The following is a 21,583-nucleotide window of genomic DNA, read 5'->3' as shown; positions in this document are numbered from 1 at the left end:
TGAAATCTATCACTTCTATGCCACACGTGTTGATACAAAATGTCTATGTGAGAGTAAACTTGGCTTGGGATTGTCTACATCTTGAGCACCAGCCAGTCCTGAGCCAGTTGAGGTTCCTGGCGTTGTAGCCGACCGATCACTCCATCCACAGGGCCCTGCGTCTGGTGTCCAGTCAGCCACAGCTTTTGGCCGGCGTAGTGCTCGATGAAGCCGTCCGGACCCGAAATAATTATAAGGTTCTTGCCAGGCACGCTGCCTTCAGAGGACGGACAAATGCAGCCAGAGGCTTCGGGAGCAGCGAATTCGGTCGCTCCAATATGCATCATCTGATCGTGGAACCTGCACCCGGATTTGGAGGGAACAACGGCGGATGACGCCACGGACGGGGCAGTAGTGAGTATGCTTTTGATGTTCTTGTCCTGGAACTTGGTGCCCTCCTCATCGATGACGACTTGAATCTTTAGCCGGTCGCCGTACTTGGCTTTGATATCGCCGAGGTGTCGGGCAACGGGACTGGGGTCTTGTATCTCAATTCCCAGCTCTGATGGTTGCTTCTTCTCCTGCCAGAACCTCCAGGAGGATGTTGGGGGCGGCGCAGCGCGCTGCACTTCCACCCTATTCCGCACAGCCCAGAGCAAGTCGACTCTGGTGTCTGGGTTCGCTTCAAGTACTGCCTTGGCGGCCTGCATCCCTGGAACGACACCGGTGCCGCCCGCGAGAAAAACCACACGCGACTTGTCGCCCAGCCGCTCGGTCAGTTCAAACCCGATGTGCGGGCCTCTCAGGTGTACGTCCTGGCCAACCTGGCGGCGTGCGAGGTAGTGTGACATCTCGCCATCACCGACGGTACGGATATAGAAGCGCAGGGCGCCGTCAGCGGGGTCCTCGCCACTCAAGGGCGGGAGCGGCGTGTAATGCCGCGAGATCTGGACTTCTGGCTGCTTGAACTCGACGGACCAGAGGGGATGGCGCCAACGGCCAGGGGTTGGCGCGGATGAATCAGAGGGGACGAGGTAAGGATGAGCTGGATTAGGCGTGTGCGGGACAATGGTGATGACGAACGAGGTTGGCGAGATAGCCTCGCGCGCGGTGACGGTGTAAGGCACGAAGAAGCGGTCGTTGAGCGTGTCTGGGCGTGAGGGAGCGGCGGAGAAGTAGTAGCCCGTTCCGCCGACAAGAAGAAGGCCGAGGAGGATGATGGGCGGGAATGCCCGAGCTTGCTTTGGAGCGTCGAGGTTTGGCCGTTGAGAGGAGTGTTGCCGAGTTGGTGATGGGGTTGACAGTTTTCGACATGTTGCGACTCTCCGGTATGAGATTTGGGAGGCGCTTGCCCATTGCTGAGGTTTCGTCTGACGGAATAGACTACCACTCCTTTGATAGGCCTGTAGACCTAAGCCAGCTGTGAAGGACCTCATTCTGGATCCCATGATGGCGTCTGTGAGCCCGCTGCTAAGATGAGGTGTCCCAATCCTGGTAAAGTTGTCCAATTACGATGACGCCTCCATTTCAAGCCCGAGATGATAGAAATGCATAAAAAGGCGAATATGAGTACTCCAATAAATGAATTGACCAACCACCGGGATTTTTGCTCCAGATTGTCTCTTCTTTCCTTTTGATTGAGGTCATGAGTTGAAGAAACATCACCACTCGATCGCAGAAATGGAGTTCGTGGTGTCACGTGAGCAAGCCGGCTCTTACATCCGCTATGTTGTTGAGAAGAAGACATCGATAGAGAGACGGTCATTGATACGTTCATAAAGCGATCAAATCAAGTGGAGTTTATGCCTCTAGGTCTAGTTTACACGGCACTCTGCCAAATCTATCTCGTATATCTCGTACATGTGCTCCTCCCTATGTGTATCCGTTCCTGCGCTTGGGTATATGCCGTCCTGGCCGGCTTCACATCCGCAGCATCTTCCGCTGAGCATCGATGCCGCCCCGAAACATGTCGGCCACGACATTTCCCTTCATGACCGTCTCCTTGACGATGCCCTCGACGTGCTTCGGCTCAACCCGGCCGTACCAGATGCCATGTCCCGCCAGCGGATGCTCCTTGTCTCCTAGTTGCAAGCCGGGAGGCAAGTAGATGATGACGTTGCCCGCAAACTTGTGCCCGCCGATGTGGCTGATCATCCCGACCCTCGCCGCCGTCCTCTCCTCGCCACTCTCGCCATCTATCCGCGGCGCATCATCAAGTCCAATCTGCACAGGTCCATGTAGCACATCAAACCCCTCTCTGCGTAGCTTCTCCTCAAACTCGTCCTTCAGCACCGGCGCCATGATGCCGCAGCGCGCATCCCGGCCGGCGTGGCCACAGATCAGCACCAGGACGTCGCGCACGTCCTGCACGGCGAGCAGCAGGCCCTGGTAGGCGTCCTTGCGCGTGAGGCGGTCGCGGTGGATGGGCGAGAGGCCGTCGTGGGCGCCGTGCAGCTTCGTGGGCAGAAGGAAGCCCTTGGCCAGCGCCTGGACGCTGTCGAAGGAGACGCGCGGGAGGAAGGGCACGTATTTGAAGCTCGGTAGGAGGTAGGCGGAGGTAGATTGGACTTCGGGACGGGGCGGGAGGGAGCTGGGGAAGGATGCGTTGAGAACGGAGATGTTGTGGAAGGGCTGTGATGTCATGTTAGCACCCAGCAATGGCATCCAGAAAGAGAAGAGGAGCAGCACGTAGCACAACTTACATCGCTGTAGGTACCGCCGCGGCCAAACAGCTCCTTCAAGTCCGCGGCCAGGTTATCCCCGCTGCTCTCCTCCTCAATGCGCGACGGCCAGTGGTTGTGGCCCGTACAGACGAGCACCTGCTCCGCGTACCCAGCAATGGCGCCCTTCATGGGACCCTCGCGATCGAGCGGCAGGCCCTCGGGCATGGCCGGCGTGGCCGCACACCCGCACGTCGGCTCCGGACACGTATCGACGGTGCTGAACGGCGGCGGCGGCGGCGGGCGGCGGGGTCGGGAGGAGAAGAAGGCCAAGTGCCGGTGCGCGGTCGAGATGCGAGCCGGGATGCGAGTCGGGATGTCGATGCCGATGCGGTTCTTGTTGCTGGAGTCGCGGGCCGCCACGACGCATTGGCGACCCAGACTCAGCGCTGGCCGTGGAGGCATAGCGGAGGACGGATGTGAGGTAGAGGTGCAAAGGGTGCGGCGTCCATCTGAATCCGCATCGCCGGAGCTCAATTGCAATTCGAGAGCCGCGATCTGCGGCCCGGGGTAAGCAACGGGTTATTCACCAACGGGCTTATTCGTCGGTCTCCGAGCGTGGCGGCGTGGGCGTTAGATCTGTTGCCCCCCACTTACCGGCAAATAATCCATGGCATCGAGCTCCGGCCCCCACCAAAACGACGTCACCGAACCAGCACGACGGTATTGGTCAAAAGCGCTCGCGATGTGATTATGCAAAAGAGGCTATTCCCTAATCCTTGACGACTACTAACAGTGCTGCCTCTGGTCCCTGGTCTCAGACTGGTATGTAATCCGAGGCTAATTCTATAAATGACCATGCTATGCAAAAGACAAGATTGGCCGGTGACAGACAATCTTGACTAAGGTATCCCAAACAATCCATCTCTTCGCATCCTGACTCCCCGGCCACCCATCACACATCATATCCAACAACCACCCCCACTCTCTTCCCATCCCTACCTTAAACATCACCTTGAACATCAACCTCTTACAAGCCCATCCCCTTCTTATCACAGTAACCGGGCATCTTCGGCTCTGCATTGGCCCAGCTCATGACAGTGAGACTCGTCGTGTATGCCATGGCGGTGAAACCAAAGAGACAGAGAAAGATATCCGAGTACTTCCAGAACTTGCTGCGCGCAACAGCCTTGTAGTGCAGCATGGGCTAGAAATATCATTAGCAAAACTATTCTTCTCCGCCTCAGCATGGGCGTTACTCACAGGATAAATGTAGACTAGCGGGATGCAGGCAAAGTTGCCCACAAGCGCAACAAACTTGTCGAGGTGTTCCGCTCCACCCCACGCGATGGCCGCACAAAGCATAACCACAAAGAATCGGAAGACGTTCTTCTTCCATTTGATGTAAGGATTGTACTTGCCACTGCGAGTGAACAGCTCCGTCTCCGCGATACGGATGGCCGGGAAGATCTGCAGAGGCGTCGAGAGAAGAATAGCACACGAGTAAAGCAACTGCACACCGTTGACCATCTTGTTGTCCTGCGGCAAGTTGAGGAGGACCACAGTCTCGGTGTGGGACCCGTATGCGGCGTATGAGATGGCGCCCATGACGATGAAGAGAACGGTGATGATGATCATGACAATTAGTAGGACCTTGGGGAACTTTTGTGGGTGCCTCATCGACTCCTGGACAGGAATGATGAGACCAATACCCTCGAAAGTGAAGATGGCAGTTCCGATGAACAGGGTCCAATCCTTCTTGTTGAACATGATAATATCCGACAGACCCTCCAGATGAAGAGTTAAGACGTCGTAGTAAAAGAGATATGCAAGGCCAATCAGGATAAAGGCATCTGCAACCAGCGCCGTGAATCCCAGCTTCTCAATATCTCGGAGCAGGGAGAAGGGCAGGAAGATGACCATTTGCATCAGAATCAGCCAAGGGATGCTGATGCTGGTTTTGCAGTTGGAAACGGCCCGGATGAAGGCCTGCAGGTTTTCTGAGGTGAAAACAATATAGGCGGCCACGAATCCGATCTGGCTGAGAACGATGGATGCAAGAATGATATTGCGCATGTACGGGCCATAGAGGGCACCTCCCAAATCACCGAACGAACCACCGATTCTCATCTGAGTGTTCACGAGCAGAACGAAGCAGTAGTAGCTGAGGGCGGAGACTCCCAGGAGAACCAGGTTACTGAACAGCATACCGCCGTTTAGGTATGCGCGGGGGAGGAAAAGGACACCAGTGCCGACAAACGACTTCAGGAGTAACAGAGCGGCGTTTAGGGGGGTGTTCTTTCCGCTACCACCGCGCACCTTTCTCTTGCGCCTCCGCCTCGACGGGGTGAGCAGAGCACTGTCCTCCATCGGTTCTCGCTCGTCATCGGAGTATTCGTCGGTATCCTCGCCGGACGAGAAGTATTCGTTGGGCCCGAGGTTTTCGTCGTCTTCCTCCAGCTCCTCACCCGCAAAATGTCCGTATATCGACAGGAACTCGAGGAAGCTCGACGTGAAGAGTTGCTGCTGACCGCCTTGGGGGGATTCGGCACCGTCCTCGAGGTCCCCGCCTAGTCCGTTGGGGCTACGGGCGGATCGGCGGATATGATTTCTACGGAAGCCACCAGGAACCTTGATTGAGTTAATATCCAGCACTTCGGCCTCGGGTTCGGGTCTGCCCAGGTCGAAGCTCTTGCTGCGTTGCATCTTGGACTTGGCCTCAGCCTGCTCTGTCCACTTGTAGATGCCCCGGTGCACATCTCCTCCCTGAAGTTGGAGACTTGAGAACTCCTCCTCGCTTACACCTGTAGCGGTAGCCTCGGCAGGCTTCTTGCCCTTGTTACCAAGCAGAGACGACTCTTCTGATGCCGTGTTGTCATCACTCGGTTGAACCAGATGGCGCTTGATGATTTCGGGATCCTCGAAAGGCGCGCTGGTACCGAGAGCGGGCCGCGTCCTCGAGTCAAAGGAGCCATAGTTGGTCGGGGGACCCGAACCTCGTTGCCCACCAAGGGCAGGAGACTGAGATCGGATCGGGGGCGTACTTAGGCGCGCGGGAGGTGTGCCATGGCGAGGTGGTGACTGGCCGAATGAGTGGGAGAGAGCAGCAGCGAGGGCTGATACACCAGGGCCCTGGGCACTGGTGTTGTTTCCAGGCAGGGGAGCGAAGTCATCAAGACTCTCAGACTTGCCACCTGCGTTTGGGGAGGGCGAGGCTCCGCGCGGAGGGGGGGTGTGGAGGTAATGTCCTGGAACGGGAGAGGCAAGACGCGCCGTCAGGTCGGCTCGGGGGACTGAGGCGGAATAGGATCGGGGTTGGTCCGGGGCGGGCGAGGAAGCTCTCGGAGGCTCGGGGATGTTTTTCGACGGGGACGTCATCTTTGGCGTTGTTGTGGTCAAAAAGACCTTATCGCATAGCTTTACTCAATCGGGGCAGAGGTCGATGCTCGTGCGACCAAGCAAGCGAGACGCGACAACGGGACACAGGGCTGGATGGTGAGCCGGCAGGAGATGGAGCAGGAAGAAGGAAAGAAATGACAGCAGAGACGGATCGCGAAGACGAAGGAGCCGGCGGCGAGACGGAGGCTCGGATGACGGAACCAATTGAGGCGTATGGGAGAGGGAGCTTGTGGTTGGAGGAGTGGAGGAGGAGTGGAGGGTTTTCGGGGCGGCTGGAGGGGAGAGGTGAGATAAAGGCAGGCAGACGAACGGGCAGGTGCAGCAGGAGCGACTGGGTTCAGAGTGACTGGGTCGCGCTTGGTGCAGGCCTGACTTGGGTGCAGGCCTGGGTGAGTGCAGCGGGTGCAGTGGATTTTTAGTGGGTGCTGCCGGTTGGGGACGACGCCGCCGGCCGAGAATGCCTTGGGTGGCGCACGCGCACTGCGGCTTGATTGCCCACCTCAGGGTTGGTCTGGTGACGAGCCCGCTGAGAATGCCCCTGGCCCGCCCTATTGTATGTGCTGTACCTCCCTGTAGCCCTGATCGAGCGCTACAGTGCCGCGTCTTAGGTCAGTACCCTACTGTACCTAGCTGCGGGTGCTAATACTTAGGGCTAAGGCATCATGTGTACTAGCGAGGTACCCGGCGTTGGATGCTGTCGAGCGCCGTCCAAAAAGCAGCCTCCGCTTTGTCTCGGTCGTTGTGAAGAGACGGGCACCATCCACATGCATTGGACCGATTACTCGACCACTAACTAACGGCTAAGCTTCACCTTCGCCAAGCTCCCCCGAAGCGTTGTCTGGCTGCTCCACTGCGAGTTGCCACGCACGGATTAGAGCGTGATCGAGGCCGCGTGCGAAACCCCCACCCAACCCAGGGCCCCCATACAAGCTGGCTGCGATCCACATAACAACGAAACCAACGGTCCAGAGCAGAGCTCGTCCATCCCATCAGCTCGACCGAGGCGGTGGCGCTGGGTGGATAGAACGGGTCGTCGATGATGCGGAATATGGGTTCTTATGGTGAGTCAGTCGGGCCAGCAGAGGACGCGGTGAAACGAGACTACACACGATCCAATGCAGTGTTCGGAGTCAGGATCGTATCAATCGCCTAATGATTAGGCTGGCGCTACACCAGATATGTGCCTGGGTTGTTCTGTGCCCATCGGGCCCTCCGCTACTTACCGATTGCAACGGAAACATCGCTTCGAGCTTGATTCAAACCGAACCCATCTGCCGAAGACCGTTGAGACTTGTTGCGAAGAATTCTCCGGAAGCACTGGATCCGACGCCTCGCATCACTCCGTTATTAATCGAACTATGCTTACGGAGTGTGCGGGAGAAAGCCGAACCTATTGCGTAGAAGAATGATATACCAAGTCTGGCATAGGTGGTGCAGCCTCCGGCACAGCGGCTCAAGGGACATGAGGCCCTGTGCGCATGGGAGGGATATGTCGCTGGCTGGCAGTGGGTGGTGAGCGGCTCAGCATGGATGTCACACATCCACTGCACTAGATCACACAACAAGCCGTGGGGGGCGTCACGGTCTCACCTCCTCGTACCGACTTGACATGTCTCATCTTCCGAGCCGACTCGACGGCATTCACGAGACCTGGACGACCCGAGGCCCCGGAGCTGCACGAAGCATGCGACGCTCCTGCAAGGCAATTGTACGTCCAGACCGTCCCCGGGCCAGCGCCTCATCCAATACGTGATGCGTATTGCAGCTCGTCCAACTTTGAGGCCCGGTTTCGCTACTTGCCTCCCATCCAACAGCAGCCCCGGCCACAGTTTCCTGCGTCCTGTGCGATGATATCGCACGCACATATCGCTATGCGCACAACAGACATGGGATAGATCTTTCTACTGCCTGCCCGACCACGGCATACGTCATTGGGCAGCACAACCCCAGTGATCCCCATCGCGTGCGAGCCTACCGATGACCGATGACTGCACAAGGGCCCGCCTGAGCATGGAGCCAGCAGTGCCCGGCGGTTCACGTCGCTGTAGCTGGCATGTGCTCTTTGCTCTCTCTCCGCTCTTTGCTTTTTTTTTCTCTTTCGCTTTAGCTGCTAACGAGCCGCTGGCCACGATGCTGCTAGCCGCAATGTGAAGGGTGAAATCTGTCTGCAAGTTCCACAGCACAAGGGAGCACACCGGACGCGGGGTTGCACGAAGGCTGGTAATACGACATTGGGTACCCCGGTCTCAGGATAGGCATGTCCGGGCTGGAATTTAGCGGAGAATGGGTCCCTTCAACCAACTTTCAGCCTTTGGCGATGCCCAACGACGTAGCAGGATGCGTGACGCAGTGCTCTGGTTGGCTTGGTTGGCGGTGGCCAAGCGTATCTCGGAGGCACCAAATGTATGGTCTAGTAGCGCGAGTGATGATCTTCTCGCCTCGGATCGTATGAGCAAAGAATCGTCGCTCTGTCGTAGCTAACCTGGTTGATCTGACTAACCTAACGTTACCTGTTCCAAGCTAAGACCCGACGTCAAAGCTCACGGGTTTTTGCCAGCGCCAAAGGCGGCGCGCGTCCGCCTTCCGCTCTCCGCCTTGCGCTTTAACCAACGTGATGGCACCTCGTCTCCCTTGACTTCGTTCGTCCCTCGGGCGCTGATAATACATGCCATACTCCTCACTTCCCTCCCTACGCCTATCTACCAACGTGGTTTTTCTTGTTTCAGGTTCTCGCTCGCGTCCGCTCTCAATGTCCCTGTCTTCGCGCTGTTGTCCGTGACGAGTGGTCCCGCCGGCCGGGGACGATATCCAGCCCGCAACTATGACGAAACCGCAGCCTCTCGATGGAAAAGGTGGAGATGGTCGAGGAGGACGAGGAGGACGTCCAGATGGCGGCCACGACGATGCTGGCAGTGGCGATAGGAGGCCCTCCGCTGCGATGAGCGAACAGCGGGATAGCACCAAGCTAGGCACCCTGTCTGGGGTCTACATCCCTGTGTTCCTCAACATCATGAGCATCCTGATGTTCTTGCGTTTTGGCCTCATTCTTGGACAGGTTGGCTTCATGGGCATATTTGGTAAGAGTATTTCCAGCGAATTCCCTCCATTTGGGGTAGATGCAGCCGGGCTAACAGCAACATACAGGCCTGCTCATCATTGCATATTGCATTGACTTACTAACAACCCTCTCCCTGTCTGCCATTGCCTCTAACGGTGAGGTCAAGGGCGGTGGTGCCTACTACCTCATCTCTCGCTCCCTCGGTCCCGAGTTTGGAGGTTCGATCGGAATCCTCTTCTTCCTCGCCCAGGTCTTGAACGCGTCTATGAATGTTGTTGGTCTCATCGACTGCATCCGCCTCAACATGGGTCCAGCGTTTCCTGAAGGGTATTGGACGAGCTATGGCCTCCAGACAGCCGCTCTCATTCTCTGTACCGGCTTATGCTTCTTGGGATCGGCTACCTTCTCCAAAGCCTCAAATGCCTTGCTTGCGGTCTTGAGTCTCGCCATTATCAGCATACCGATCTCCGCAATCTTCAAGGAGCCCTTCCGTGATGAAACCCTGGGCATAGATTTCACCGGCCCGAGTTTCAATACCCTGGCCGACAACTTTCTTCCCCATACCACCAGCCCGGCGTACAACGGCCTCGCCACCTTCCGTGACCTCTTTGGTATTCTTTTCCCGTATGCCAAATATACCCGACCCAAGCTACGATTTCAGACATTCTGACTATTTTTCAGTGCAACTTCGGGAATCTTTGCTGGTGCTTCTATGTCTGGAGACTTGAAAGACCCCAGCAGATCCATCCCCAACGGCACTCTTTGGGCCATGCTAACAACCTTTATTGCCTACTTTGTTGTCATCCTCTCTCTCGCCGCAAGCACTACCCATGCCTCCTTTCTGGCGAACCCGAATGCTATTTCTCTCGTCAGCTTATCCCAGCCTGTCATCCTAGCTGGAGAGTGTGCCGTGACCTTCTTCTCAGCTCTGATGGGTCTTATTGGGTCCGCCAAACTTTTCCAGGCCTTCGCGAGGGACAAGCTTCTGCCAGGACTCTCAATTTTTGGCAGAGGAACGAAACATGGAGACGAACCTATCTTTGCACTACTCTTGACATATGCCATCGCTCAGGTTGCCCTTCTGGCCGATCTCAACCAGATTGCTACCTTTATCTCAATGGGTTATCAGGTAAGGAACTCCATGATGTATATTCAGCCAACCCTAGCCCATAAAAATACTCCCAATCTTGTTTCTTAGCTTCCCCTAGAGGTCGATCGAGTCCACTACTGGGTGTTGTGGTTGAAGAAATATTCCTATAGCCTAGATGCTAACTTATGAGATAGATGACCTTCTTCGTCATGAACCTTGCATGCTTCTTGCTTAAAATCGGGTCAGCTCCTAATTTTCGACCGAGCTTCAAGTTCTTCGCCTGGCAAACGGCATTGCTCGCTGGCCTTCTCTCCGCTGCTGCCATGTTCTTCATCGACGAGACCTACGCGGCCATTGCCGTCTCGGTTCTTGTCCTCCTCTTCCTACTCATCCATTATCTCAGTCCGCCCAAGCGTTGGGGTGATGTATCTCAGAACCTCATCTATCATCAGGTCAGGAAGTATCTACTGCGACTCAGGCCAGAGCACATCAAGTTCTGGCGCCCGCACATCATTCTTCTTATCAATAATCCTCGACGCCAGACGAGACTGATTCAGTTTTGTAACTCGTTGAAAAAAGGATCACTTTATATCCTCGGTCATGTTATCGTGACAGACGACTTTGATTCCGGGGTTCACGAAGCAAGACTCCAGCAGCATGCTTGGACAAACTACATATCCGAATTCTCCAGGATCAAAGCTTTTGTGCAGCTGACAATGTCTCCGACAATCAACTGGGGGATTCGAAACTTGATCTTATCAGCAGGCCTAGGTGGCATGCGTCCCAACATTGCTGTACTCGGTTTTTACAATATGGACGAGCTGCGAAAGTCGAATCTAAAGTTTCGGGTTCCGGACGTTCCCGTGTCCCCGACTGTCCAGATGCGCCGGCCGCCAAAGTCAGAAGGCAAGGCGCCACGACGGCGTGGTGACACCTCTGCTCGGCTGTTGGAAGGCATCCTCCCCACAGACGTCATCCGAACCGAGGAAATGATGTCCCCCACACAGTACCTCACAATCCTGGAAGATCTAGCCCTCAAGTGCAAACTCAATGTTGCTGTGGGCTGTGGCTTCGACAAGCTCGAAACTCCAAGAAAGGACGGAACCAATCACAAGAAATACATCGATCTCTGGCCGATCCAGATGTCGGCAGAGGTTGCAGCGGACGGGAAGAATTTATTGACGACCAATTTTGACACATGTAAGCTCTTCAAGTGTGAATGCATATACAATAAGCTCACCAAATCAGACACCCTCATTCTCCAGCTAGGCCATATCTTGCATAGCGTCCACGCATGGAGACAAGCATACTCGCTCAGAGTTATGGTTTTTGTCGAGTACGAGAATGAAGTCCAAGAAGAACATGCGCGAGTCATGGCACTTTTGGAGAAACTGCGGATCGACGCCGAGGTCAAAGTATTCTGTCTAGCTTCGGGTGATCTTAATACCTATGAGCTTATTATTCATGGTATCAGCCGCGATATTGACTGGGAAATTGTGGTCAACGATACTCTCAAAGAAGAAGAGTGGTGGGACGATCTTCAGATGTTCCGAGGACAGCCGGAAAATATGACGTCGGCCCAGGAAGCGAATCATCTTGCTCACATCTTCGATTCCACATCTGGGCGCCCAGGCATCTATAATCCCCACGAAGAGAACTATGACCGTCGCCGTGCAAGTGTGGTGGATGTCTTGGAGATGCCCAGGAAGCCCCCGATCGGAGTTCTGTCTAAAATGGGAGTGAACATGGGAATCCACACACACCACCTCCACGATGACGCCTTAGACGACTTGACAACCGACGATGAGTCCGAAATCGAAGGAGCTTCTTCTGCGGATTCTGATGAGGAGAGGGCCTATGGGTTTGAGGCGCTGGTGGACGATGATGATGTTGGCCCTAACGAATCTGTGAAGCGGCCCCTTTTAGGATCTAGTGGCCGCCGCAAAAATGGTGGTCTTGGAGAACGAGCAGCAGTGAGCTTCTGGGGACATCATGGCAGGGGACACTCGCCCAACACTGGCGGGGTCGCGTCTGCTACTTCGTATGGAACACTATCCGCGTCTCGAACTCGGAGGTCAAATGGGTTAGGAATGCTGTCTGACCAGAACCTGGTTTCACGATCGATCACTGAGGCAGACGCCAGCACACCAAACGACGGGCTGGAAGTATTCCCCTCCTTGGGCCCGCCGGAAGCTCGAGGGTCCGCAAATCGATCAAGCCGTTCACGCCAAATGAGTCCAACCAGGGAAGACACGGTGCGTCCCCTCCGCGACGGCATATCGACACCGGGTAAACCAAACCTATCTCGACAATCGTCTGCAGTACGGTTTACCAGCCGACCTGTACCAGAGACCAAGATTACAACGGAGGCGGAAGGATCCAAGATTAGCTTCGCACCGTCAGATTTCATCTCAGAAACCCCAAGAGTGGACCGGCCCGCATTCTCACGGCAATCGTCTCTGGGGAAATTCTCAAGCCGCCCCACCCCTGAGACGCGAGTGACGGTTGGCGAGGAGGAGGGTAGGACAATCACGTTTGCTGAACAGCCGATTCACCATCCACGCTCGGCGGGGCAGTCTAGGCACCACTCGCGGCAGAATTCGCAGGCGACAAACTTCAGCCAAGGCGATGTTCGGCTACCGATGCCCGAGATGCTCGAGAGATATACGTTGGATCCTAGGGTGGAGGATGGCGACGAGTCAGCCACGCCGTATTCGGGCCAAGGGGTCGAACTCTCTTTCAACGAGCTCCCAAGCCGGGCCCAGCACTTGATTCTTAATGAATTGATGCGACGGTACTCGAAGGACACAGCAGTACTGCTGAGTACCCTCCCGATCCCATCGGAGGGCACTAGCCTAGACGAGGCGGCCACAATACGCTACCTCTCGGATGTGGAGGTGCTATGCAACGAGATGCCGCCGACGCTAATGGTGCTGAGCAACAACATGACAGTGACGGTAAGTTTGTAGACAAAGGGAGAGGGGGCGGGTCAGTGAGAGACAGAGTGAAAGAGAGTCGACAAGAGACAGGGAGAGACAAAGGGAAACAAAGGGAGGAGGGGGTGTGGGCGGCATGTCAAGCTCAATACAATGAAATGACGAATCCGGAACGACACTTGGATATATAAAGCTTGGCGGCATTTTGACAGATGGGCCGAGACTGAGATAGAGCATTCCCGGCGGCTGAGCTTCAGCCATTCACACAGGCGCCAGGCGGGGACAGCTAACCGGGACCCGGCGATCAGTAGTTCAAACTGAATTAGAGGCATCGACATCTGGGCTAAACCACCGGAGCCGGGGAGGATCTCGATCTGGAGATGGTGGACAAAGTATGAACGAGTCTTATCGCGTCTTGGGTGGAGGTTCGTGGCGGACTTGTGTCACCGAAAGCATCGACGCTGAGGCTCAAACTGCATTCCTTGTCTCACTCCGGTTCCCCTAGGGACTCCCCGGATCTGTGATGCTTTGGCCGCGGTCCAATCACACGTCTGATGGCGAAACTGTACCTTCGGCCCATCCGATCGGAAATGGGGAAATGGTCTGCATTGGGTTTGGCCAGCCCCAACTCTGATCCTTGGAAGTCGTCTCGGGGAATATCTAAGATGGTGGCTCGCTGCCTCCCAAATCCGCCGCAATTGACGCTGTGTTTTTCCCATTGCAGAATACAATTCATTCAATCTTTATCGCAAGATGATGAAACAAGTCAAGATCCAGTCTCCCTCGTCGCGGTCTGCCAGCAGGCGGACCAGTGAAGACAAGCCGAGCCTTGAGAATGTGCCCGAGGAGCAAGCGACGACCCCGAATATCCACTCGCCTCAGACGGACCGGAAAGGCTCAGTACGAATCAGCTGGAAAAAGCAGCTGAAGTTTCGAAGCTTCATGGGAAAGCGCTCGTCAGCGTCATCAAGGGACTCGAGAATAAGGGACCTCAAGATCGTCCACCTCACAGATCAACCGGTGAAGCCGCTCATGCAAATTATGAAGGAGGACAGGGAGGAGAGGCAAAGAGCCGAGGAATGCAGAGTGTCCACAATGACGTTTGGGATGTCGTTCAATCCTTCGGATTTGGTAGGGCCGGAGGAGGCTGAGAACTTGGACGACGATGAATACTCTGACGGAATCGCCGAATCAATCGATGAACTGGACTTGGAGGAGAATGATCCCTTCCACCTCGAAAACAGGATTTCGGCGACCATCACAGAAGTGACCGAGTTGAATCTCAACGCTGTCAATCCCGGGTACAGGATCAACAGAGCCATGAGCATGAGTAGGATGAGCGAGAGCAGCAGTGATGAATCGAGACCATGTTCACCACTGCCATTCATCGAGGAGGCCGACAGTGCAAGCGACCAGGAAGAAAACAACAACAACTCCCATATCAACAATATCAGCAACGACATTATCAACGACAACAGCAGCGATGTATCACCGGGAGGAAGCCCACGGACCGACGACAACCACATCTCGTGGAATTGGGCCGAGCCAGCTCAACCTCTGGCGGCGATGGCTCTGGCTCCGGCTCCCGCACCAAGGACAGCCACAGCCTCGCGGCCAGAATCGAACGTGGCTTCAAAGCCGCCGCCGACGGCCTCTGCGCTGAGGGCCAACATGGTCATGTTGCGCCGACCATCCCGGCCGGACAACCCGTGGAGCTGGAAGTTGCCGGCGCCGGATCCGGCCGCGCCCAAGATCAACACCGTCATCGTCCGCCGGCCGTCCCGCATGGACAACCCGTGGACGTACAAGCCGACAGGCCATACTCCGACTCCTTCTCTGAAGGGAAGCGTCCACTCCATGACCCGTCGCGGTTCTCGCTCCGATGACCTCTCCAGCAACGCCTCGTCGCGGCGCGGTTCTCACGACAGTGACCAGTCTCAGTCGCCGGACATGAGCAGGAGCTTTCCCCGGCGGCCATCGCGGACGGACGATCCCTGGATTCGGCCGCTGCATCCATCTCCACTGAGTAAAGGATCGCAGCCCAAGAAAGATACCCGACGGCCGACGCCCGGGGAAGCCCTGAACTCTCACCCTGTCATTCTCCGACAGGACAGCCTGGCAGACCCCGTCCATGTTCGTCAGGACAGTGTATCAGACCCAATGTGTCGGATGTGCCATATTGGAGTGGCAGAGGCATGGGGAGTCTGCCAAAGATGCGACGATGAGACCTCACCAGGACCGACGCCTCATCATCAGGCATTCTCCTCTAACCAAGTCGAGAAGGACAAAGAAGTACAGGGGAAGAATAACCGCCCACCGCCCATCGTGACCGACAAGACCTCGCCTTTCCGCCGCCATCAACCCACCGTCTCCATGACCTCCAACCCAGAAGCCAACGAGATGACGCCCCCCATCTCGCCCACCTCCTCTCAACTCTCGCCCACCGCCATAACTTCTCGCACCATCCACACTGTCGTGACAGTCCCACCTCCTATTTCCGGTACGTCGCTCTCCGCACTGCCGACGCCTGAAGTACTTGCGCGGTACCAGTACGGTGTGCCAACTGCCGGCGGCAAGATCTTGGCCAAGGGAAGGCCTCTGTCCAACGACGAACTGGCCGACTACTACTTTGACAAGAACTCGGAATCCAAGTTCCGCGACAGAAATGATTCGGTGGTGAGCCGGGAGGCCCAGGGGTACATGACCCGGGACGTGAGTCTGGAGGAGTATGATGGCTTCTGGGGGAGCCCAATGAGTCCAGGGCCCGGATGGATCTGATAGTCAAGAATACTTGGCGTCTCGCCAAGTGTTGATTCGGCTCTTGTCTCATCGTCTTTTGTATGATATCGGGATTTAATATATAATACTGCCCGCTCGTCAACAGAGTCTAAGCTCTATATGCCGCCCAAACTTTTCGTCTCATCGTGATATCCTCTACAGCCCATGTCTTTTCTACTCTACAATGTCGTCTGTCTAACCCCCTTTATATTATCTTCTGAACAGTCAACCCACTCGCGTCACCGCCTTCCAACTGCAAATACTCGCCGGCCTCGATCTTCTTCTTCCACTTATTGCTCTCATACCGCGCTAGGATCATCGTCATGCGCAGAGTCACATCGCTGCTAGAATCATGCTCCTGCACAGCCTGTGCGACGGGCGTGAATATCCAGCGGCCAAACGCCCAGTTCAGAATGTATCGTCCGCTAGAGTTCGCCTCGGGCTTGGGGACATCCGGGTCCGAGTTGGAGGGGGTGAAGGAGAGTGTTAGGACTGCCTTGATGCGGTAGGCCTCGTCCTTGGGTGCAGCGTTGAGGAAACCCAAGAGCTTCTCTGTGGAGATGGCGCTGCCACTGCCGCCATTGAGCTCGATCGACAGGACTTCAACTTCGCCCTGATGCCCGTGACTGTGACCATCGCCGTTCGTCTGGTTGTGTTTGTGTCTGTGGCTCTCGCCATGCGCCTTGTGGTCGCCATTCAGCTCTGCGTCAGTCAACTCCTGAGCCAAACCGCCATCAACGCCAAACACCAGGTTCATAGAAACCCAGCCCTTGTCACTCTTGACCCTAGCCACGTCAACCTCGAGATCACCAACTCTGTCGACACACTCCTCGTATCGATCTTCGCCAGCAGCCTCCCACTTGTTAAAGACGATGAGGTCGGTGTATCGGGCCTGGATGCGGGCGGTGTAGCTCGTGTCCTCGTAGCCCTTCCAGTTCTCGACATCGATCACGCTGATAACACCGTCGAGCACATATTTTCCTGATTCGCGCGCCAGGCGGTTGATCTCGAGGGCGAGGGTCGCGGGGAAGGCAGAGCCGCTGGTCTCGATAACGATGCGGTCGGGCGAGACGGTCTTCTCAAGTTCCTCCAGCGCCGGGCCGAGTTGGCCGACGAGGTTGCAGCAGATGCAGCCGTTCAGAAGCTCTTGCACACCAGAGATGGACGAGTTGGTAGCCAACTGAGAGTCGACGGCGAGGTCGCCAAACTCATTCTTGAGGAGGGCGAGCTTGTAGGCGGGGTTCTGTTCCTTGAGCTGCGGGATCAGGTTGAGGATCAGTGTGGTCTTCCCGGAGCCTAGGAAGCCCGTGATTATGGTGATCGGGATGGGGGCCATCTTTGAAGTCTCGCGCTGTTTGTTGATATTGTCAAGCCTCAACGAAAATATCTCTCGTGGCTGCTGTCAGTTGCACCATACGAAGTACCAGCAGTCAGCCCACCAAAATGTCACCGATAAGATAACACTGGCGCTTATCGGGCCTTATCAGCTTGTCACCCCGCCACTGCATCTTGACGTCACTAGATTGCGCCGGAAGTGGTTCAACAGCTGAAAGTCAATGGCGTAGGCCGAGAGACAGGCTTGCTTGAAGATCATAAAGATAATTCTTCGATTCCTGAACATAAACTCTCCCAGACTTACCGTTCACAAGTTCTTTTGTCACATCGGAAGAAATTGCCAACTGGTCAATACAACATGACATCCTCAGAGACGACTCCAAACCCTAACGGTTCTCAACAGGAGACCTTCAAGGAGCAGCTCGACCGAGCTGCTGAAGAGACTCGCTCTAAGGCCAATGAGAAGCCCAACCCCATCGTTGAGAAGAGTATGTTCTCAGCAGCAATACTCCCTAAATGTCTTGCACGGTCGCTAACCTACCCGGTGGTCAGTCACTGAGTATGTCCCAGCTGCTGCCAAAATCCTCGGCAGTCATCAGAGTGACTCGAATACCCTCAACAAGCCTGAGCTTCCTGGGCCCCCAGAACGACCACACCATGATGACAAGATAGAGGGGTTTGTGAGAGAACAGCATGGAAGTAAAGGCAAGGATGGTCTCCTCGGTGCCCGGGAAGAGTGAGGGTTCTTTGAGTGGAGTCTCAGGATTTTGCATTGTAATTTTATTCCAAATTGACACAACCCGACGCTGGGGAATTGCTTGGATGTTTTTCATCGCCACCATCGTGAACAGTGTTTGGGCCAAGCCCACCACCATCCGGGTTGTGGCAATTCACCGTCAATAGAGTGTCACCATGACAACACGAGACACAAGACATGGTTCAACGCCGATGAGTTGCGGACCGGCATTTTCTTCACCAGCAGCGCCGCGTGGGTTGTGGAGAGTTGCGGCTGAAACATAAATCTCTGCAGCGCGACCTCCACCGCCGCCACACTCAACAGGCGCTCGGAACGTCACCAATGGGCGATGATGAGATGCATCCGCGTCATGTTTGGCATCTGGTCTTGAACGTGACCGCACCGGTTTACGATGGACGTTGCACGTCAACTGAGCTTCAAAATGAAGCACAGCAGTTTAGGTTTCTCACAAGGAGATGTCCCCCCTTCTTGGCGTTGACCGAAAACAGCTGTCGTTGCAAGCAACGATTCTGACGGAAAACTTCCTATATCCAAGGGTTTTACTCTTCCTGGGCACTTCCCGCGAGGGGAAAGGCAACGCGACACCGTGGGAAAACCCCGAAGGGACTAGATGAAGGTCGTGGCAGCCCGGATGCTTTTTGATAAAGAAGAAAGAAAAAAAGAAGAGTAGAAATTGTGGCGAGTGTGCCGCATTATAAAGAAGTTGATGAAGGCGCTAGTCTGTTTTAGGATGATTTAGTCAGCAACCATCCCAACCACTGATGCATGGTCTCTGCTGCAAGTGATGGAATATCCGACGTGTACATGCCCTTACCCAGTGCCGTGGAGCAGCCAGCAAAAATGACGTCGAAAGATTTGGGCTCAAATGGTGAATTTTGCATTCAGTTTCATGTGTATTGAGCTCCTGCAATAAGGACTCCGTATGGTATTGTTCTTCCATGGACAGTTTGAGCTGCACACAACCCTTCTCGGCCTTACGTTTATCCGACGCTCGACCGACACGGCGCGAGATCAAGGGCTCGAACTCTCAAACGTCGTCGCGCGAGGAACCAGTTGCTCTTCGTCCCTCGACGACGATACAATGTCTACGCTTACAGCAGCCCGCCAGACTCAGACGCATGGTCTCGGCCAGAGACCGTTCGATCACGAAGATTTCCGACCACCTCTACTCTTGTCGGATCCGCCGAACCCCTCCCTCCACCACCAAACACATCCTGATTCAACGTCGGAATCGAGCACGTCTCTCCGCACTGCGATACAGTCGCCTCATCCGTACCACGGCAGCGACAGACAGCTTCGGTCTTCTCAGAATAAAACGAGATTGCCAGATTGGAACGAATTCTACAAGAATGGCCTTCCCCAAGAGATCATTGTCATCGAAGATACGCCGGAGCCTTGCCCGGACCGCCCGACAGACGAGCCCACGAGCTATCACACCACCGCTCCCTCGATAAAACCCGCCTCAACTAGGAAACGAAAATTCGACGAAGAACCAGTTGCACAGCCCCAGAGACCCGCCGATGAGCCATACGTGGAGAAGTCGGGTGCGAGGACCGTACAGCCACAACGCGCGGAAATCCGGTTACCACAGCCAAATTCCACGCCGCAGTTGGGCTCGCCTGATCCGCGAGTAAACCAGAAGAGGAAGAGAACCCGGTATCAACTTGCGAATGGAGCCAGTACGGACATTGATGCCAGGTCACTGCTGGGGACCAACATCGAATACAAAGGTCTCACCAAACCAGTGCTCAGAGCGAAAGATGTGGCCGTCAGAGTCGGACACACGGTCAGTGATTGATGTCTCACAATTATTTGCCCAATTGCTCACAATCATTAGGGTTCGAGGGCCGATAACAAGAAAATTGATGACGACGACGGACACTATATTGTTGTTCCTGATGAAGATCTCACCAGTCAATGTCAGTTTTTCGCGGTGTTTTCTGGCGGTGTACTTACCATTCTTCAGACAAAATCCGCAAACTCCTCGGTCAAGGAACTTTTGGCAAGGTCGTGCAAGCCCTCGACAGCAAAACCAACGAAGTGGTTGCCGTGAAGGTGATCCGATCCGTGCAAAAATACCGTGATGCAGCCAAAATCGAACTGCGCGTTTTGCAGACACTCCGACAAAACGATGCCGAAAACAAGTACAGGTGCATTCATCTTCGCGACTGCTTCGATTTCCGCGGTCATACCTGTCTCGTCATGAATCTGCTTGACTCTAGCATTTTCGATTATCTCAAGGGTAATGGCTTCGTGCCCTTCCCAAACAGTCATATCCAGAGCTTTGCCAAACAGCTCTTGACAAGTGTCGCTTGTAAGTTCTCAGTAGTCATACTTGGTTTCTCGATTCTAATAATATCTCCAGTTGTCCACGACCTGGGACTGATCCATACCGATCTAAAACCGGAAAACATTCTCCTCTGTGACGCCTCCTACCAAACATTCACCTACAATCGCACCATCCCCTCATCCCGGACGTCCCCAGGTCGCCAAGCCGAACATCGGAAGGTTCTCTTAAACCCCGAAATCAGACTCATCGACTTTGGATCAGCGACTTTCCAAGATGAGTACCACTCCTCTGTCGTGTCAACGCGCCATTACAGAGCCCCTGAAATCATCCTCGGGCTTGGATGGTCCTTCCCCTGCGACATTTGGAGTATAGGTTGCATCCTCGTTGAATTTTTCACAGGCGACGCGTTGTTCCAAACACATGATAACGTTGAGCATTTGGCTTTGATGGAAGCCGTGTTTGACATGAAAATCGACACCGAGTTGGTGCGGAAAGTTAACCGAATGTCCTCTAGAAGCAACAGTGCAGCCAGGTAAGTGTTTCTCTGAACCACAGGCCTTGCAAACCCGTGACGGATGGTAGTTCTTTTCAGACAACTAATGATGTCAGCAGTTACTTCAAGCGCTTTCGACTGAACTACCCGACTCCTGAGACAAACCGAGCTTCAAGAAGATTCGTCAGAACCATGAAGCGGCTAGATGTACGCCCCAACACCGAGATCTAACTATTTTGGACATGACGCTCATACAAACACAGGAGATTATTCCCACCAAAAGCAACACTTTTCTGAAACACTTTCTCGATCTGCTCCAAAAAATATTCGTATATGACCCCGCTCGTCGCATTACGGCAAAGGAAGCATTAAATCATCCATGGTTCCAGGAACCAGTACGCGATGATGGGACAGAAGCAGCGCGAATCCGCCTGGAAAGAGCACAAATGTTTCCACACAGCTCTCAGACACGGCTGTAGTCGTCGGTTCAAAGAACGTGGGTGTCGAGGATTTTGATTTGGGTACATCTACGGCATGATCATTGCGGGGACATTTACTTTATGACGGCGCTTTGGTTGAGTTTCTCAATAAAGACGGGCGTACGCTCAAAGATGGAATGACGGGTCTAAACAAAGGAGACAGGAGTAGGTTTATATGATGATACCCAGTACAGAGGATGAATACAACTTGTCGCGTGCTCGTGTCACGTTATGGAGTCTTGGTATGGATACAATCCGCCCTAGACCAGTTGAATGAACAAATTGAACTACATCTCTCACTTGTATAACATTGAAGCTAGCGTGAACCT

At 54.8% G+C, this 21,583-nt stretch overlaps 8 protein-coding genes across 8 annotated transcripts; 4 read left to right on the top strand and 4 right to left on the bottom strand.

Moving 5' to 3' along the window:
• Positions 1–74: 74 nt before the first annotated feature.
• On the bottom strand, positions 75–3,104 carry BGZ61DRAFT_344302 (Sucrase/ferredoxin-like-domain-containing protein; the record flags this gene model as incomplete). Its single annotated transcript, XM_046239686.1, has 3 exons — positions 75–1,302; positions 1,904–2,610; positions 2,682–3,104. 3 exons carry the CDS (start codon positions 3,102–3,104, stop codon positions 75–77), a joined length of 2,358 nt encoding a protein of 785 aa, XP_046108550.1.
• A 480-nt stretch (positions 3,105–3,584) lies between these two features.
• BGZ61DRAFT_165732 (transmembrane amino acid transporter protein-domain-containing protein) lies at positions 3,585–6,355 on the bottom strand. Its single transcript, XM_046237520.1, has 2 exons — positions 3,903–6,355; positions 3,585–3,846 (listed from the first exon to the last, which is right to left on the bottom strand). The coding sequence occupies exons 1-2, from the start codon at positions 6,015–6,017 to the stop codon at positions 3,670–3,672; spliced, it is 2,292 nt and encodes a 763-aa protein (XP_046108549.1). The 5' UTR covers positions 6,018–6,355; the 3' UTR covers positions 3,585–3,669.
• Positions 6,356–6,614: 259 nt separating this feature from the next.
• BGZ61DRAFT_445216 (uncharacterized protein) lies at positions 6,615–7,129 on the bottom strand. The gene has a single exon (XM_046245052.1). The coding sequence runs from the start codon at positions 7,026–7,028 to the stop codon at positions 6,846–6,848; it is 183 nt and encodes a 60-aa protein (XP_046108548.1). The 5' UTR covers positions 7,029–7,129; the 3' UTR covers positions 6,615–6,845.
• A 1,730-nt stretch (positions 7,130–8,859) lies between these two features.
• On the top strand, positions 8,860–13,155 carry BGZ61DRAFT_344874 (amino acid permease-domain-containing protein; the record flags this gene model as incomplete). Its single annotated transcript, XM_046239740.1, has 5 exons — positions 8,860–9,115; positions 9,183–9,720; positions 9,778–10,225; positions 10,381–11,386; positions 11,435–13,155. The coding sequence occupies 5 exons, from the start codon at positions 8,860–8,862 to the stop codon at positions 13,153–13,155; spliced, it is 3,969 nt and encodes a 1,322-aa protein (XP_046108547.1).
• A 691-nt stretch (positions 13,156–13,846) lies between these two features.
• BGZ61DRAFT_445213 (uncharacterized protein) lies at positions 13,847–15,972 on the top strand. The gene has a single exon (XM_046245051.1). It carries the CDS (start codon positions 13,876–13,878, stop codon positions 15,898–15,900), a length of 2,025 nt encoding a protein of 674 aa, XP_046108546.1. The 5' UTR covers positions 13,847–13,875; the 3' UTR covers positions 15,901–15,972.
• Positions 15,973–17,322, bottom strand: BGZ61DRAFT_445212 (CobW/HypB/UreG, nucleotide-binding domain-containing protein). The gene has a single exon (XM_046245050.1). The coding sequence runs from the start codon at positions 17,234–17,236 to the stop codon at positions 16,106–16,108; it is 1,131 nt and encodes a 376-aa protein (XP_046108545.1). The 5' UTR covers positions 17,237–17,322; the 3' UTR covers positions 15,973–16,105.
• A 97-nt stretch (positions 17,323–17,419) lies between these two features.
• On the top strand, positions 17,420–18,212 carry BGZ61DRAFT_165669 (uncharacterized protein). Its single transcript, XM_046237519.1, has 2 exons — positions 17,420–17,723; positions 17,788–18,212. Exons 1-2 carry the CDS (start codon positions 17,594–17,596, stop codon positions 17,973–17,975), a joined length of 318 nt encoding a protein of 105 aa, XP_046108544.1. The 5' UTR covers positions 17,420–17,593; the 3' UTR covers positions 17,976–18,212.
• Positions 18,213–18,830: 618 nt separating this feature from the next.
• On the top strand, positions 18,831–21,553 carry BGZ61DRAFT_445208 (kinase-like domain-containing protein). Its single transcript, XM_046245049.1, has 6 exons — positions 18,831–19,778; positions 19,830–19,911; positions 19,959–20,306; positions 20,358–20,814; positions 20,895–20,982; positions 21,039–21,553. Exons 1-6 carry the CDS (start codon positions 18,915–18,917, stop codon positions 21,252–21,254), a joined length of 2,055 nt encoding a protein of 684 aa, XP_046108543.1. The 5' UTR covers positions 18,831–18,914; the 3' UTR covers positions 21,255–21,553.
• The last annotated feature ends 30 nt before the right edge of the window (positions 21,554–21,583 follow it).

Source organism: Ilyonectria robusta, assembly GCF_021365365.1.
Source record: "Ilyonectria robusta strain PMI_751 chromosome Unknown BGZ61scaffold_4, whole genome shotgun sequence".
NCBI classification, from domain to species: domain Eukaryota; kingdom Fungi; phylum Ascomycota; class Sordariomycetes; order Hypocreales; family Nectriaceae; genus Ilyonectria; species Ilyonectria robusta.
Note: the sequence above shows the minus strand (reverse complement) of the source record. Positions and strands in the feature narration are given on the sequence as shown.

Coding starts and splice junctions, on each gene's coding strand:
- BGZ61DRAFT_165732 (XM_046237520.1), bottom strand. CDS start 6,017: ATGACGTCCCCGTCGAAAAACATCCCCGAGCCTCCGAGAGCTTCCTCG. Junction 3,847..3,902: donor CGCTAGTCTACATTTATCCT/GTGAGTAACGCC, acceptor TGATATTTCTAG/CCCATGCTGCACTACAAGGC.
- BGZ61DRAFT_445213 (XM_046245051.1), top strand. CDS start 13,876: ATGATGAAACAAGTCAAGATCCAGTCTCCCTCGTCGCGGTCTGCCAGC.
- BGZ61DRAFT_445208 (XM_046245049.1), top strand. CDS start 18,915: ATGGTATTGTTCTTCCATGGACAGTTTGAGCTGCACACAACCCTTCTC. Junction 19,779..19,829: donor CCGTCAGAGTCGGACACACG/GTCAGTGATTGA, acceptor CACAATCATTAG/GGTTCGAGGGCCGATAACAA. Junction 20,983..21,038: donor GAACCATGAAGCGGCTAGAT/GTACGCCCCAAC, acceptor ATACAAACACAG/GAGATTATTCCCACCAAAAG.
- BGZ61DRAFT_445216 (XM_046245052.1), bottom strand. CDS start 7,028: ATGGGATGGACGAGCTCTGCTCTGGACCGTTGGTTTCGTTGTTATGTG.
- BGZ61DRAFT_165669 (XM_046237519.1), top strand. CDS start 17,594: ATGACATCCTCAGAGACGACTCCAAACCCTAACGGTTCTCAACAGGAG. Junction 17,724..17,787: donor CAACCCCATCGTTGAGAAGA/GTATGTTCTCAG, acceptor CCCGGTGGTCAG/TCACTGAGTATGTCCCAGCT.
- BGZ61DRAFT_445212 (XM_046245050.1), bottom strand. CDS start 17,236: ATGGCCCCCATCCCGATCACCATAATCACGGGCTTCCTAGGCTCCGGG.